Below are 15,926 nucleotides of genomic sequence, written 5' to 3'. Positions count from 1 at the left end.
TAGGATTCTATGATGCTCTTGTCTATCTCTAGAGCCTATTGACTTTGTCTCTACCTCATCAACAGCCATATTTTTATACAAATAGAGTGAATCTAACTTCTGTCTTCGCCAGTAATCTGTCCAAAGTGGCAGCACTGTGAATTGTGCTTTGAAGCAGTGTGCGTGTGCATGTGTGTGTGTGTGTGTATCAACGCTGTATCTAGAAAACTAGCTGCAACATGAGATCCTAAGAGTCTCAATTTTAAGATTATACAAACATATACCTTTCCAAATATATGTGTATAATTATAGCTAAAGGTAGAAAAGAAACTATAGGTATGGTTGCACATGTTCAGAAAAATTTTAGGATACATAAAATTTAGGGAGTGAAAATTGGCAAGAGGGGGTAGATCTCTGAATTTAGCAGCCTTGAAAGTTGAACTTCATCACCATGAGGAGAGAAATTTCCTTCCCAACTTTGATCTCAAGCTTTGTTTAGTTAACACTAACACAACAATGGTGTAGACAAGTTCTGCAACAGGAAAAAATCAGGGGACCTGTTAGAAGAACAGCCTGTGCCAGAAATCAGAGTTGTAACAGGCATAGCCCACTGTTTGGGATGCTGGTATTACAACATTTTGTGAATTTACTGGTGGTGAGTATTAACACAGCAACAATTTTATTCTGCTCATCAAATAGAAAGTCAAAAACTTAATTCTAGCTCACTTCAGGTGCCCTAATTTAAAATACAAAGGAAGAAAAGAGCGTTCCATAATTTTAATTACAAGTAGATAATGCTAATAATTTTTTAGTTCACAAATAAGCAAGCCATATTATCTACAAAAATTTTTTAATTAAAAATTATTCTAGAAAAGCCATGCTATGCTGACGGTAGAGGGGTGGGGACATGCCTGTGACTGTGACATGCCACCTAGAACTTAGAAATGAGGGAAATGATTATCCTCTGAAAATCTGAAGTCAACGATAAGATATCAGAGGTCCAGCTGAGAACTTATTCCAATATGACTATCTCTTGATAGGAATAACATTTTGAATAAAATGTATCAGAATATAGGCTGAATTGCGATGGTCATGCTGGCTGACCCAACCAAGGCAGTTAAGAGATGGTGCTGTCCCCAAGCTGCTAAATGAAGTGCTGGGTCCCTCTGAGCCAGGACACAATCAAATTCCCATGTCACTCCTGCCCTGATTCCTTGCTTCCCCAATCTTCTAGCTTTCCACTGCCAAGGGCCTGCAGGGAGAGGGCTTATTAGTCAGTGATATAGTATAGTTCTAGTTTATACATCACTTTCTTGTAAGAGTTGATATGAAAGATACTGATTATTTCTTTAATTGAAAGCTCAGACGTTCTGATTATGTCTCATCTCTAGGAAAAGAAGCTGTTTTGTTATCATGAGCTTTCCATAATCTGAGAAAAAAAAAAAAAAAACTAAGATGTTTTTGAGCCATGAAGACTGAAGGCACACTAAATCCTCGGGATGCCATTCTGCCTTCTCCACGTGGCATAGATCACCTTGCACCATGTTAGCCTTTTGGTCCAACTTTCAGTTTTTATTTATATTGTTACCAGAAAAAAACTCAATAAGAAGATTATGTTAAAGTGGTACGTGATTGGGGAGAAGCATACTCCAATTTGAAGATTTAGTTATTTCTTGAATTAAAGAATGGTCTGATTAAGTCTGATATCTATGAAAAGAATTTACTTTCTAAAAGAACAGTTAAAAGTTGGACAATCTCGGGGCGCCTGGGTGGCACAGCGGTTGAGCGTCTGCCTTCGGCTCAGGGCGTGATCCCGGCGTTATGGGATCGAGCCCCCACATCAGGCTCCTCTGCTATGAGCCTGCTTCTTCCTCTCCCACTCCCCCTGCTTGTGATCCCTCTCTCGCTGGCTGTCTCTATCTCTGTCGAATAAAGAAATAAAATCTTTAAAAAAAAAAAAAGTTGGACAATCTCTTATTATTAAAAGTGAAGTAATTACTTTTTCTTTTTAATTAGTAACTCATTAGGCTGCATATAGGTGAAGTGACGGAATAAGATAAAAATTGACTAGTAAACATTTCTGAAGATACATCAGGAATCTGTTTATATGACCCAATATCCCATAGTGCCTATGTCATAAGTGAGCGGAGAGGGAGAAAGAAATAATACATGAAAGACCTGACAGGATTCACAACAAACTGTCAGCAAATGATTCCTTTGGGGTAGGGAGTAATATGGAGCAGATGTGGTGTCAGGGGCAGGTGAAGCAGGACTTTTGTTTTTCTTTTTATAATGTGTCTACATTTCTGGAAGTTATATAATGAGAAAGCATATGTTTAACTTCTAAAAAGAAAACAATAATGTTTTTAAAGGAATACCAAAAGGTCCATTGGTAGGTATAATGAAATTACTGCAAAAATGTCCATTCGTAATAACTGGGCATGCTCCATGGTATGTCCATATAGTACAGTTTAGGAGTAAATTGGATCCAGCATATAGCCAGGCTCACAGAAGTCGTTGTTTGAATGAATGGTTGAGAAACAACCTACAGTGACTTAGTCAAATTAGGTAACCCCTATAAGCCATAGTTTTCTTATCCATAAAATGAACACAATAATAGCTATGTATAAAAATCTAGCTCAATGTTTAATCCCTTTAAAAAATGAATTATTCGGATTATATTTTTAATGCTTAGACTGAGATGTTTGAAATGTATGTCTGAAAATTTAACCTTTCTTTGTGAATTCTATAAGTACAATTTACATTGGGCTCAATTTGGATCAATGTGTTTCAAGCACGCAATTTGGGAAGTCCCCGGACAGTGCTGTGCAACTGGTATCACTACTAAAAAATAGGGTAATAGAGTTCCTGTTAGAAGAACAGACTTGAAGGTGCTGTTCAAATGGACACAAGATGGTGTCAGATTCCCAGTGTTCTAGTTCTATGAGTTATCCAAGATCCAAGCTTATCCCGAACAGAATTTCTCAGGGAATAAAATGCTACCAGTTGCAAGCTTGTAAAACTCTGGATCATGAACACTACTGAGCTCCACTACTGAGGTCTGAGCCTTGAGCTGGTCTGGGAGAGAATCCGTCACCAGCAGCTTTTGTGGAGTGGGAAGAAGTATTTATGAAGATCTTGAAGACAGTAGCAAAAAAAAAAGGGTAGACTTTTGGGTATGTTCATCCACATCTTGAGTGTTCCTAAGACAGAGATTTTCTTTAGATCCTTTTCCTCCTGGAGGGCTTGTAGGAAATAAACATACAGTGTACCATGTTTAACGTTCTGACAATCTGGAGGAGCAGATATGTACGTTTAATCTTGGGGGTCGAGATGTACATCAAGATATTCTAAAGCATGAGAAGTAATCATACAGTCATAGTTTAAAGCTCAGATTCTGACTTCAGCCTCGCTCCCCCTCACTGTGGAGGTAGTCTTGGGCATTCACAATAATCTGCAATGCTTTATCTATAAAGGAGATACTAAAATTATATTTACTTAAGATTATTATAAGGTTTCAGTAGGATAATGCATATCAAATGTTTAACTAACATAGTGCTTTTCCCATAGAAAGCTTTCATTGTAAAAAAAACTAAATACTAGTCTCAGTTTGCAGACTTCCTAGGCTAAACCAAAAATTTGGTTCCACAGTTCTTTAATCTAGGCTACTATACGCTGCAGAGTGCTTGGCTCACAGTATCTGCTTCATAAATGCAAAGTCTGAAATCAAAATCAAGATTTCTAGTTGTACTGAAGCTAGGCAAAGCCCACGAATTTTTTTTTTTTTTTTTTTTGCGCTTTTGTATAGAAACATAGTCTCCCATGTGATGACACAGGAGGTTTTATGACAGTCAAGTAGAGGAAATGCTTAAATTTGCATCAGTCCCAAAACCACATTGCCCATCTGTGGCTACTTGTGTAAGATCAACAGAACAGCCGTGCCATGGACATAATACCACTTATTGTCATTGTCCTTACACTTTCTGAATGCCTCTGTAGTAGTTGATTTTCTTATATTATTTCACTGAATTTTTACAATGCCTTAATAGAGATACTTTCATCCCTATGTTAACAAGAAAGCTGAGTCCTAGAGTGGTCACATAACTTGCTCAATGCCAAACACCAAGGAGTGAAAGAGCCAAGTTTGGAAAGAGGGCCACTGAGAGCCAGGCAGGCTCTGGTCAGGGAAGGGGGGCTAAGAGTCTCCATAGGGAGGGGGTCCAGGGCCCTGGCAGCCTGCTGGGCCCTGCTGGTTTGTATCTTGACTTGCTCTAGACTTGACCGGAATCTCAGCTTGTCTAGCTCCAAACCCATGAAGGGTCCACCAAACCAGAAGCCCAACCCCTTAAGTAGTGAAGAATAACCATTAAAGAAGAACAAAAGGAACATCCTTCAAAGAAAAACCACAAAAACTAACAAGTTATCAGGGACCCCAGAGACTCTAGCCATAAATGCTGGTTTCAGAAGTAGTATTTGAAAACAAACAAACTCTAAAGTCTTAACATATGACAAATTCTTGTTTAATTGTGATTTATTAATTACAAAATGGAAGGTTAAAGATATGGTTTTTTTTGTGCTGCCATGGAAATGAACATAATCAGTCTAAAAAAAACCTCACAATATTTGTGGTCTCTCAAGATCAAGCCAGCATGGTTGTGCAACTTGACTGGAATGGAAAGGAATTCTTTTTGGTCAGGAAGTGTTCTTTAAGTATGTACCAATAATTCAACAGACATTCCTAGGTACAGGGCAGGGCTCCTCAGATTTGGAAATGTCACTGTTTTCAAATTAGGTGTAAATTCTCTAAATCGTGTCTCTGTGTTTCTAGCAAAATGACATTACTACCTTTGTGTGCACTGCTGTCAGTTCTTGAGCCACGGTGTAAGGAAACCTGTTTCAACAAGTTTTTTGTCAGATTTAAGTAAGCATAGTTAACGCTCCATGTGCGTAATAACAGAAGAAGCCATTATTAGGGATCAGTTTCCTCATCTCCTTGATGTCTTTATCCCTAATATTAAGCCCTTCCTTTGCATCATTATCAGCACTTTTGAGTCCTTGTCCAGGGCACTGTCAAAAATTTCCTCAGCTTTACCTGTGCATCTCAACACTGATGTCTGATCTCTGCTATGGCATTGTGCACCTGCTGACATGTTAGTTTGCAATCTTTCTCTGGCCAAATTATATTCCCATTTTATCTTTTCCACTATCCTGTGAACTCATCAAGAAAGTTACTTTCCACTTTACAGCTTCTCAATTATATACCTAAGGGTTTTCTTAGATTTTTATCCAACTTAAAAAAAATTCATTAAATGATAAAATAGTAAAAACATTATTGAAACTAACTAGCTATGAAAAATGACTGAATGATAGAACAAGGGATAGAAACCTCCTAGCCTACTCAGAAACATATCCAAAGCAATTGTGAAGTTAATTTAATGAAAATATTTTTTGAGGGAATATAAAAAAACTTTCTTTTTTTTTTAAGATTTTTTTATTTATTCATTTGACAGAGAGAGACAGCCATTGAGAGAGGGAACACAAGCAGGGGGAGTGGGAGAGGAAGAAGCAGGCTCTCAACAGAGGAGCCTGATGCGGGGCTCGATCCCAGAATGCCAGGATCACACCCTGAGCCAAAGGCAGACACTTAACGACTGAGCCACCCAGGCGCCCCCAAAAAACTTTCATTTTTATTACAAAGTCAGCAAGCCATTTAACATGGGGGCAAAATATAGAAGAGATCAATAAGAGAAAGTACCAAAAACCAAGTATAAATCTACCACTCATAAAAACTGTGACATTTTGATTTATGTTCTGCTAGTATCATATGCTAGTATTTGTCTGAGGGTATGTGTGTTTGGGAATTGCCTAGAACAATTTATTAAAGCAAGAGTGGAGGAACTGGGTGGGATATTTGAATGCTTTAATAGTAAGAAAGGATAAGTAACTAGCTTGAGATTGTTTATTCTATTAGATATGCTACATAGCTGCTGTGCAAACAATTGCCAAAAATATGGAAATCAGAACATAGTGCTTCCATAGTAGTTTTCATAATGGCGTTGTATTACTAAAGATTAGTAATCATCCCGACATAATACAGAACTGATTGGAACCAGAATGTGGCATCAACAGGTAGTATATACTTCATGCCAAACTACTCTTTGATTCTCTGAACAGTAATTATCTGGGAAGGCAAACTAGGAAGGGTACATTAGACCCCTGCCAATTCCAGATTTTGATTCTTTAGTGATTGCCTTTTTCTTAGGCAAATTTGAAATTTCCTTCAGAGAAAAACTAATGAAAATAATTTTCACAGATATATTGATATAACAGTAAAACTCTTTGAACATCTTACAAAAGTGTAATGTAAAATTATTACTAAATGATAAAACCCAGGTTTTGACAGAGGTTATTTATATTTATCAGAAAAATATTTTGGATATCATGAGATCCTAGAAAACTTAGAGTAGTATTTCATAAGTAATGCTGAAAGTCCCATTCTTAAGAACATTTGTAAAAGGTTTCTTTGCATGGATGAAAACAATTGGGAATGTGGAATAAAAAAATCGACTTTTTAAAGCAGCCATTTTGTTGTATATTACCAAGATCTGGAGACAGATTAGGCACATAGTAGGCACTCAATAAATCATTGATTATTGAATGAACCTGTATCTGGAGCAACCCCTCCCGTGCATCCTGAGAACTCCTCTTCTTCACCCCTTAGTGGGTTCCTAACACCCTCTAGGGGTTGCTGAGCTATCACAGACCTACATGCAGATTGGATGAGGGGGAAAGCACAGTACACAGAGTCAGGTAAGAGTTCGGGTTGTGATTCTATTCACTAATTAGCTGTGTGACCTTGGCCTGTTAAGCCACAATGATCTCACTTGCAAAATGTGGATGAAAATGCTTCCTCTTTCCCTGTACAACTTTAGACTCAAATGATGACAAATATTAAAACGCTCTGAAAGGAAAAGTAATGAACATATATTGGGCAGACGTTACACAAGAAGCCTGACATCTCTTTCCAATTTCATTAAAAGTTTCCTATGTATATCTCTGCATTTGTTTATTGTGTTATCAAATGTCCTTATCTCTAAATTCAAAATAAAAATGCTTACATACTAGAAAATCTGCTTCCTCCCCCAAACATCCTGATCATTACCTTAAATTGGCCTCCTGTGCCAAATGCAAACCTGCAGATTTTCTTTTCTAATATTTTCCCTCCCGCAAGCTTTATTATGTATGGCGCTATTTATGTTGTCAATAAGAGTTTCGCCATTAAGAAGTCTGGCAACAGAGTTTCTTCCCCCTCTTCAATCTCCTCCAAGTTGCCTTTATTACAACTGCATCTCTCAGACCTCTAAGAGCATTGACTATAACATCACAAATAAGAGTGAAGGGAATTCTCCATGAAGCCATTAAGGAGATGAGAGACAATGATGAAATCATGTGTATGTAAAGAAGTTTGTGTTAAGACTGCCTCCCTGCAAGTCTATGCAATATTGTGTCAATAGTATACATATCCGGGGCGCCTAGGTGGCTCAGTCTTTAAGCGTCTGCCTTTGGCTCAGGCCATGATCCCAGAGTCCTGGGATCGAGCCCCACATCAGGCTCCTCCACTGGGAGCCTGCTTCTTCCTCTCATACTCCCCCTGCTTGTGTTTCCTCTCTCACTGGCTGGCTGTTTCTCTGTCAAGTAAATAAATAAAATCTTAAAAAAAAAAAAATAGTATACACATCCAACTAATAAGAAAAGAAGGGAGGCTTAATTCCTGGAAGTCTCCAGAAAGGTTTGTGCCTGGCTCAGGTGTTTCTTAAGAAGGAGTTCCGAGGGCAGGCCCCAAAACTGGTAATTCCAGACAATCCAGAAAAACAATGTGTGGACAACTAAAAGTAATAAACGTGAAATGTGGGCTCATGCATAATACAGAGCAGCTTAACTCAGTGCCCATAGCACAGGGCGGAAAGGAACAGAAAGATCACAATGCAGAGGTCATATTCCACTCTGGTTCCCTAACTTCTCTACATGGGGATCCGAGGAGGAGACAGGAAGAACTGCAAAACTGCATCTGTTCAGTGTTTATAACAAAACTGCCACGTCTACATACAAACAAATCTGTTGCTTCCCAGTCATGCTGAAGCTGGGGTTTCTAGCACCCAAAGGAGTTGTGTAAAATGGGGTAAATGAGTCTCACTAGCAGGGGAATATACCTGTCTCGATCTTCTCTCTAAAGTCTCATGGCTAATGTTTTTATTTTCTTCCTGGAGACCTTCAGTGGAGCACAAAGTTTAACACAAAACATCTGTTCTGGCATAAATTCTCCTGCAGCTACTGATGCTTCACCTAGACGATATAACAAACAGTCAGTTTAACAATTTGCTGCTGCTGTTGTTGGGGTTTCTGTTTGCTTTTTAAAAATGTATTTATTAATATAGCCTCATCACACACGGCAAGATCTGGCTGGGAGAGACAGACTTTTACTACGTCTATGATATTTTCATTAAGAAAAACAGGTAAGTCTAGAAAGTGTCCTTAGTTGAAAATAACCAAATTCCCCCTCCCCTTGGAGTTCTTCAACACTCTTGATTTAATTTACTACAAATAATAAATGGCAAATGAGTGCAAGAGATTTGAGAGCCCTAAACAGACAAGCTCCTTGACTTTTTCATTTTGTATTTTCAGCACCCATAGTAAATGCTTAGTTGGTACTTTTTGAACAACTGAGATATAGCACCTGTGTGTATTTAGACAGTGAAACATGAATACAATAAACTAGTTTGCATTATACACGCTGAATGCATACACACAGATGCCCATGTGCACACATATGTATAGACCTATACATGTAGAGGTGTATGTGTGTATAATTTGCTTTCAACATCTGGACGTTCCAAGTAGGAAGAAAATAGATCCTTGAGATATAAAACCAAAGTCCTTAGGTATACCAACTTTAAAGATCTAGGTTTTTTTAGAATGATATCCTGGGACCTTTATGTAAATAACACAGTGAAAATTCTGAACACAGGACATGATTTCTGAAGACTGGCTTTTTACACTTATCTATTTGCCAAGATTACTTTATGCTGTGGAATTTATTACCTCCTGAGTGTTCCAAATGCAGAAAGAGAGGAACGAGGGAAACACCGCTGGTTACTCCTTTATAATGCAAAGCCCTAGTAGACAGGATCTTTTATGTAGAAAATCCTCACCATCCCCTGGGCTGACTGAGACCACTGTTGCAACTTTCCTCCACTCTAGGCCAGAAGAAAATGCTGTTGCTTTGTGGTTAGTTTCTTCAAAGGATTTAGGAAGGAATTATTTCCTCCCACCAGTTTATTTTACAAATAAACTGGGGTTCACAGAGGCCAAGTGACTCGCCCCAGAACTTATGGCCAGTAAATAAGTTTTTTTCCGTTTAAGTATATCCGGAATAACAAGGATTCTCAGACCCTGTACTAGTCTCATTGTCCTAATCTTAAAGTAATGTTTACTAGCGACACAGAAAACAATTGCAGATTGAGGACTGAGGGGGGAAGGATAGGAAGTGGTCATTAGCAAATCCGTGGGCCTGGAGATCACCTGCTTACTAGGATCAAAACAGTGAAACAAGCTATTCCTAAGGCCATCAAGGACGAATGGGCCATTGTTTTCAGAGCCAGCTGTGGAGAATCAGTTTAACAGTGGCCGTGGAACAGCTGCGGCTGCTGCACCAAGGGGAGGGGGGGCGGGGTAGAGGTGGAAGAGTGAGCTAGGAAGGATCGCTGGCAGGGACCCTGCCTCGCCACCTCTCGGCAAACCAGGAAGTATTTTTGCTTAAGTGCAAAGGACTGAGCCACCTTTTGAACCGAAAGTGTGAACAGCACACAGCAGGCCCCAGATGGGCTTAGCGACTGCAAACCCCGGCGGGCAGGGTACCCGGGAGGCTGCGGATTGGCAGCTAAATGGTCAGAGTCTGAAGCACCGAGTCGGCGCTATCACAAAGTACACGGAGCAAAACAGGCTCTCCGAAGACAAAAAACAGGAAAACCCTGACCCAGCAAAGTCCGGGGTAAACAAGCCTCCAGACGCGCGCCCCCTGCGCGCTTCCCTACCCCGCATTCCCACGCGCCTTGCACTCAGCTCTGCAGCCTCAGCCGCCCTCTCTCTGCGGGCCCATCTTCCGACCGCCCCACCTTTCGGCCGGGCCCTCATTGCCACAGCTGGTGCACCGCACTCACCATCTCTTGCCTGAGGAAGTGCAGCTTGGTTTCCAGCCTCTCCAGGGCGCTGCAGTGGCTACGACGTGGGGAGCCAGAGGTTGGAGAGGACGAAGAAGAGGACGACAAGGAGGGAGGGAAACTGCAGCTGCTGCTGCTGCTACTGCAGCCGCCGCCACCGCCGCCGCTCCCCCCGCAGGGGTCCCTGTCCCTTTCCTGGGGAACCGGCTCCTCCCCACGGAGCGAGCGCACTAGGCTCTCGGGTACTTTGCGCCCCAGCTTCAGCTCGATGTCTCTGAGGTCTGGCAACGGGCCGTCTTCCATGACTTTTCCAGACGAGGATAATGGTAATGAAACGCGGCTGATGAGAGGCAGCAGCGGCCTCCAAGGCTGAGGCGAAATGAGCGGACCCCTCCCGGCGTCTGGGTCTCTACCCTCGGAGGATGGAGTGCACCGTCCGCTCCATAACCGCTTGCGCGTTCTCAACCCTGAAATCCGCACAGGACCAGGCGGGTCGCAGCCGCAGTTTCCTGGGTGCTGTGGCTCCTCAGACACTTACTAAGATTTTAGGGATCGCTTCATCCTCTTCCTTTTTTGGCTACCCCACTGCCAAACTGATTTAATTGATATTGCAGAAAGGAGAAAATCCAAGTATTATAAACCAAAAGAAAAGAGAGGGAAATGAAGTCTGTTTTGGCTTTATGGGGGGAAAATTCACATTATAAAACTGTCCGTTCACATCTCTGCATCATTCACTGATTGCCCATCTGGTACCACGCGACACAGAGTAATGATGTGGCCACACTCCAGGGTCGTTTCATTTTCCAGCCATATGTCTCCAAGCTTTCGGAATATCCTGGATTGTCAGAAATAATCCCTGGTCAGTGATAGAGGAGGTCGGTCGTGTGCATGGACGCATAAAAGAGATGGTTAGCTTAGCAGGAGTTTAACGGCTTCCTTGTTGTAGCAGGAATGCCCTTCTTCTCATTTAGGCAGTGTGATCCAAGTCATTGTGTTCCTCCGAGCCTTGGAAACTTTAAACTCCGCTGGCAGGTGGACCAAACCAGGGCCAACCCTTGTACCGTATATCACAGGAAAGAAGAGCAACGGAAATTTTCCCACCCTGTTGTTAGCAGCAGTTTCCATGAACTGCTTTTAGTTGGAAGTACCTAATATGGGTGTTAGAGTTTCCGTTTCCCGGACGAAATTGCCGGATAGCCACAACCTTTAAACAGTTAATAGAAGTTGCAGGAAGAATATTGACTTTAAATGTAGTGTCATTCCCCACCCCCTATCTTCCTATTCAGCAAAAGTTTAGCTTTAGAAGCCTTTCCTACTTTTACACTAGTAAAAAAATGAAACTATCTCACAAAAATTTCAGTAGGAACGTACAGCCAGAAAGAATTATCTTACCAAATGTTACAGTATTTCACTGCAAGAAGTGAAGAATTATATACCCAGAATATTTATATGACTACTGAGGTAGGAGTGGATTTTAAAGGAGGGAAGTTGCTGAGCTACTTTTAATTACGAAGAGAAAATATTGAACAGAGCTAGTGAAAAAGTTCTCTTTGATATTTTTCCATATATATATATATATTAATCATTTAGAAGAGACTCAAAGGATACAATCTATTTACGAGATACTTCTACCAAGTAAGTTACTATGAGCTACACAGATTATAGGTTTGACTCAATGTTGAGTTTGTGTTAATAATCTTCAAGTAGAAGATACTGTTTTCAATTCAGTAAACTCTAATTTTGGGGTTCCATTGGAATGTTCGAAAATATGGGCTCCTCTATTTTTGGACAAATAAATATTTGTGTTCTTGTTCCTTCATGAGCTCCATTCCCAAAAGTCACTCAGGTTTCATACTCAGCACGTGGGCAGATACATCTCAGAGTCTGTTCTTAGTATGGCATCATCTAGGAATTATAAAGATAGGGAACACAGGCCTTCAGAATGAAATATTTCATGTCAGGGAGAAAATTGCTAAAGTTCTTTTATCAACATGTCAGAAATTTGTGTGTTATTTCTTACTCTTAGAAATCAATGAAGAAAATAATTATAAATTAAGTGGCCCATTTTAAAGTTGGAAGAACCATTTGTAGAATTAAAGGAGAACAATGCTTAATCTCAACTCACTGATAAAACATGCTTTGTCCTAAATTTGGAAAACCACAAACTCATTGGATAAGAATTGCACTGTGACATATAATCATGGAAGGCTTGCATTTCACTCAAGAGCAGGTTGTGTGTGTGTGTGTGTGTGTGTGTGTGTGTGTGTTTTAAACCCTTACAAAGTTCAGCATAAGGCTGGCTGAGAGCAGGAGCTCACAAACACACTAGCTAACTTGCACTTGGTCAATAGAAAAAGTGTATTGTCAAATTATCAGTGTGACTGTCCAAAAAGGGAAATACCTCTTTTGCTATGAGTTACAGACAGTAAAATTAGTACTTGATACTGAAGTTCATAACTCGAAAATATAAAAGTTGTTTTTTAGTTTTGTTTTTTTTTTTCATTTTGAATGTCTGCAAAGAAAACTCCTTGGAAAATGAAAATAAGGCCCGAAAGCTTCCAGCGTCTGCTTACAAGGCTTCTTTAGATTCAAGATAAGCTAGAATGCCCTTAAGGATCTAGGTGGTCAGCTTTTTGTTCTCAGTAGCTCTGAGGAGGGTGGGAGAAAAATTGAAAACATTAATTTGGAGAGTTAGAGCCCGATACTGGAGGAACATGACGAATTGAAACTTTGGTAAAAGGATGGACAAAATCTGAAAGGCAACAGGATCCAGTTTACAGATAGATAAAAACCCTCAAAGACAGAGAACAGGACCAGAATCTCATAAATCACAAAGGTGTGCTGGAGTTTTCTTGTAATTTATGAAACATAAATATTCCCTATATTTTATGAAACATGAAATTTCTCTCCATAGTTAGTCACCCTTGTTTTTGATTCTTGTTTACAAAATAAATCTGGTCTCCTTAAGAAAAAGGCCTGTATGTAAAGTAACACTTTGTGTCAGTGCAATATAAAATAAATGCAAAAATTTTAAGAAAAGCTGTTGTGTTGAGCCTTTCAAAATGTCTCAGTTTAATGGTTTATGTCATTTTAAAGTAGAGACATTTGTGGGTGCCTGGGTGGCTTAGCAGTTAAGCGTCTGCCTTTGGCTCAGGTCATGATCTCAGGGTCCTGGGATTGAGTCCGGCATTAGGCTCCTTGCTCAGCCTTTTATTTATAAATAAATAAATAAAATCTTTAAAAAAAATAGAGACGTTTTGAAAGCCAAAATGTTAATTTTCAAAACACAGAATCACAGAACTGTTATTAGGTTTCTTATAGATTGTGTTGATTCTGTCATCAATGTTTTATATGGTCTGGTCTCAGGACATTCCTTACCCAAAATGTTAAAAAATAAGGGTCTTTTTTGTCTTTGCTTTTGTTTTTAACTTTGAGTCTTGAGAATATTTCTCCTATTATTTAAAAAAACAGTGTGAGAGGTTTAACCACTTGCTAACCTTGTATGTTAGCTACATCTGTTAATTACACATCTTGATTTGGGGAATTAGCTGTCAGGAACTTGCAGTAGTGGGTCTAAGATGGGGGTCTGGGGTGAGAGTGAGCATGGAGAAATAGGGAAAAACTCTTCTGGATGACCTTTTCCTATTTCCCCAACTCTCACTCTTAATAGCATTCCCTCCCTGCTCCTACCCTTCTTGTCCATCTCCAAACACCTCCTGTTTCCCCAAGACTAATCTATTGAAAAGTAAAATTATAAAAATAGTTCTTATATTATTTGCTTGTGCTATAACTTTTTAGATCCAGACTACTTAATTATATGCTTCCTCTTCTGCCTGCCTCCACTGTGAACTGGATTTGCCCTTTATTTTTCTATTTAGAATGCCTAAGAAATCTACGAATGAATGTTAAACTATAGAGAATAAGAGACTGATTTTCCTTCCCAGTTGGATTGTGTTCACAGAAAAGGAAAGAGAGCTTCTTACTTATTCATCACAAACAAAACAAAACAAAACAAAACAAAACAAAACAAAAAAGAAACATAGTGGCTAATTAAATAGGAACATTGTTGGACTCAGATGACAGGTTTGAAAAGAATGCCTCAGTAGCAGAAACAGCAATGTGATGCACACTTCACACATTCCACCCTTAGAACACTTCCTGGTATGAGACACAGTCCTTTCAGCAAAAGTAGACTCCGCAAGACTCTGTATGGTGTGAGAAATGCCACTCCTTAATCTGCTGCTGACATTGTGGTTAAAAGAAGAAAGGCCTTCTACCTTCTCTCTGGCACGGATTGAAGGTTTGCAGCATTCCCAACTCTGGCTGACAGAGAGTTCAAGCACGAGGGCAGAGTCTCTAACCTGAGACTCCACTTCCCACAGTGCACAGAGCTCACAGCCTCAAATTATGCTTAAGAATTTTAGGAAGCAACTATGTTACGGGTATCAGATTCTTTGAATTTGTGCTTTAAATATGGAGAGCTGCTGTTCCTATAAATGTTTTTGTTCAGCTGATGAACTGCTTGACAAGGAAGATGTCATTGCAAAACTAAAGAGTGTTGATCCCATCCACCCAGAGTGGAATTACAGATCTGCTAAAGCTATGAAGACTTGACCCTGCCTGTTTATAGTCATTTAATTCACCTGTAATTTTGTAGCTGGGTTGGGTCTGTTTTACTAAGTAAAATCATCTAGTTTGTTACCAACTTGAGCAACTTCTATATGTATGTGCCATGTATACTGCCCTTTCTTTCCATCTATCATCTATCTATCTAGCCATCTATCTATCTGAAATGCTCTCCCTAAGGAGCACACATCCTTTAAATAGTACTCTGATTGGAATCTAATTAATATTTATAATCACAGCTCAACACTTCCCTGGGAGATTTAGTAGACAATACTAAAAGTAGGTCACCAGCATCTAAGTCTGCCTTATCCTCTCTTCACAATCCCTGTCAAATCTCTCTGTCTTCATTATTTGTAATAGAGTCCTTTATTTGCTTTTACTTGCTTTCCTTGCTTTTCTGAATTCCTACTGAAACGTGCAGAATAGGGCCCAGAAAAGCGATCTCTTTGGTGAAGCTAACCTTGGTCTGTTTCTCTGGAGCCATTCCAGTTTGGCTTATAAAATGGACTTACAGTTTATTTCAATGGTGTGCTGGTAAATGATTGCAACTAGCTCTCTGAAAACATAAAAATAACTGATTTGTAGCTTTTCACAGTTTTCATGGTGTAAATATTCCCACTATGGCTGATTTCAAGCTTCCAATATGAGTTGGGAAAGGATGGAGACAAACACAGCATTATAATAGTATTTCTCCCCCATATAGATACATTAGACATAAGTAGCCTCAAGAACATAGATTATAGTAAAATGTAGTCAAATAATTAGGAAGTGATGCATTTTGATTATTTATTGCCTTTGTTTTACCATAAGTTACCGAATTTAAAGCTTATACAGTGTAATTTTTGAAATAAAGGTTGTGTCTAGCAATCAACTTGCAAAATTCCTAAAAATTTAACAATCTGCTCCTGCAAACTTATGTCACAAGATGGTATGGGATGCTTCCATGCGTGTCTGGTTCAAAAGTATTGGAAGATGATCATTAATTATAGTTAAGAAAGGAAACAAAAAATTTGGAGTTAGAAAAAAACAGTGCAGTTTAAAGTCTAAATGTTAGGCAAAGTGATGCTTGGGGAAATGAGTTCCAAAGTCAGAAGCAGGAAGATA

The 15,926-nt window shown here is 39.5% G+C and overlaps 1 protein-coding gene across 1 annotated transcript in view; it reads right to left on the bottom strand.

Moving 5' to 3' along the window:
- Window positions 1-11,270, bottom strand: part of LURAP1L (leucine rich adaptor protein 1 like) — a 47,921-nt gene extending 36,651 nt beyond the window's left edge. The window contains exon 1 of the mRNA XM_002924663.4: window positions 10,197-11,270. Coding sequence (XP_002924709.1) covers window positions 10,197-10,499 — 303 coding nt within the window. The 5' untranslated portion in view covers window positions 10,500-11,270. The remainder of the gene's footprint in view (window positions 1-10,196) is intronic.
- Between the last annotated feature and the right edge of the window lie 4,656 nt (window positions 11,271-15,926).

Source organism: Ailuropoda melanoleuca, chromosome 7, assembly GCF_002007445.2.
Source record: "Ailuropoda melanoleuca isolate Jingjing chromosome 7, ASM200744v2, whole genome shotgun sequence".
NCBI lineage: Eukaryota > Metazoa > Chordata > Mammalia > Carnivora > Ursidae > Ailuropoda > Ailuropoda melanoleuca.
This window is presented reverse-complemented; position numbering and strand designations above follow the sequence as displayed.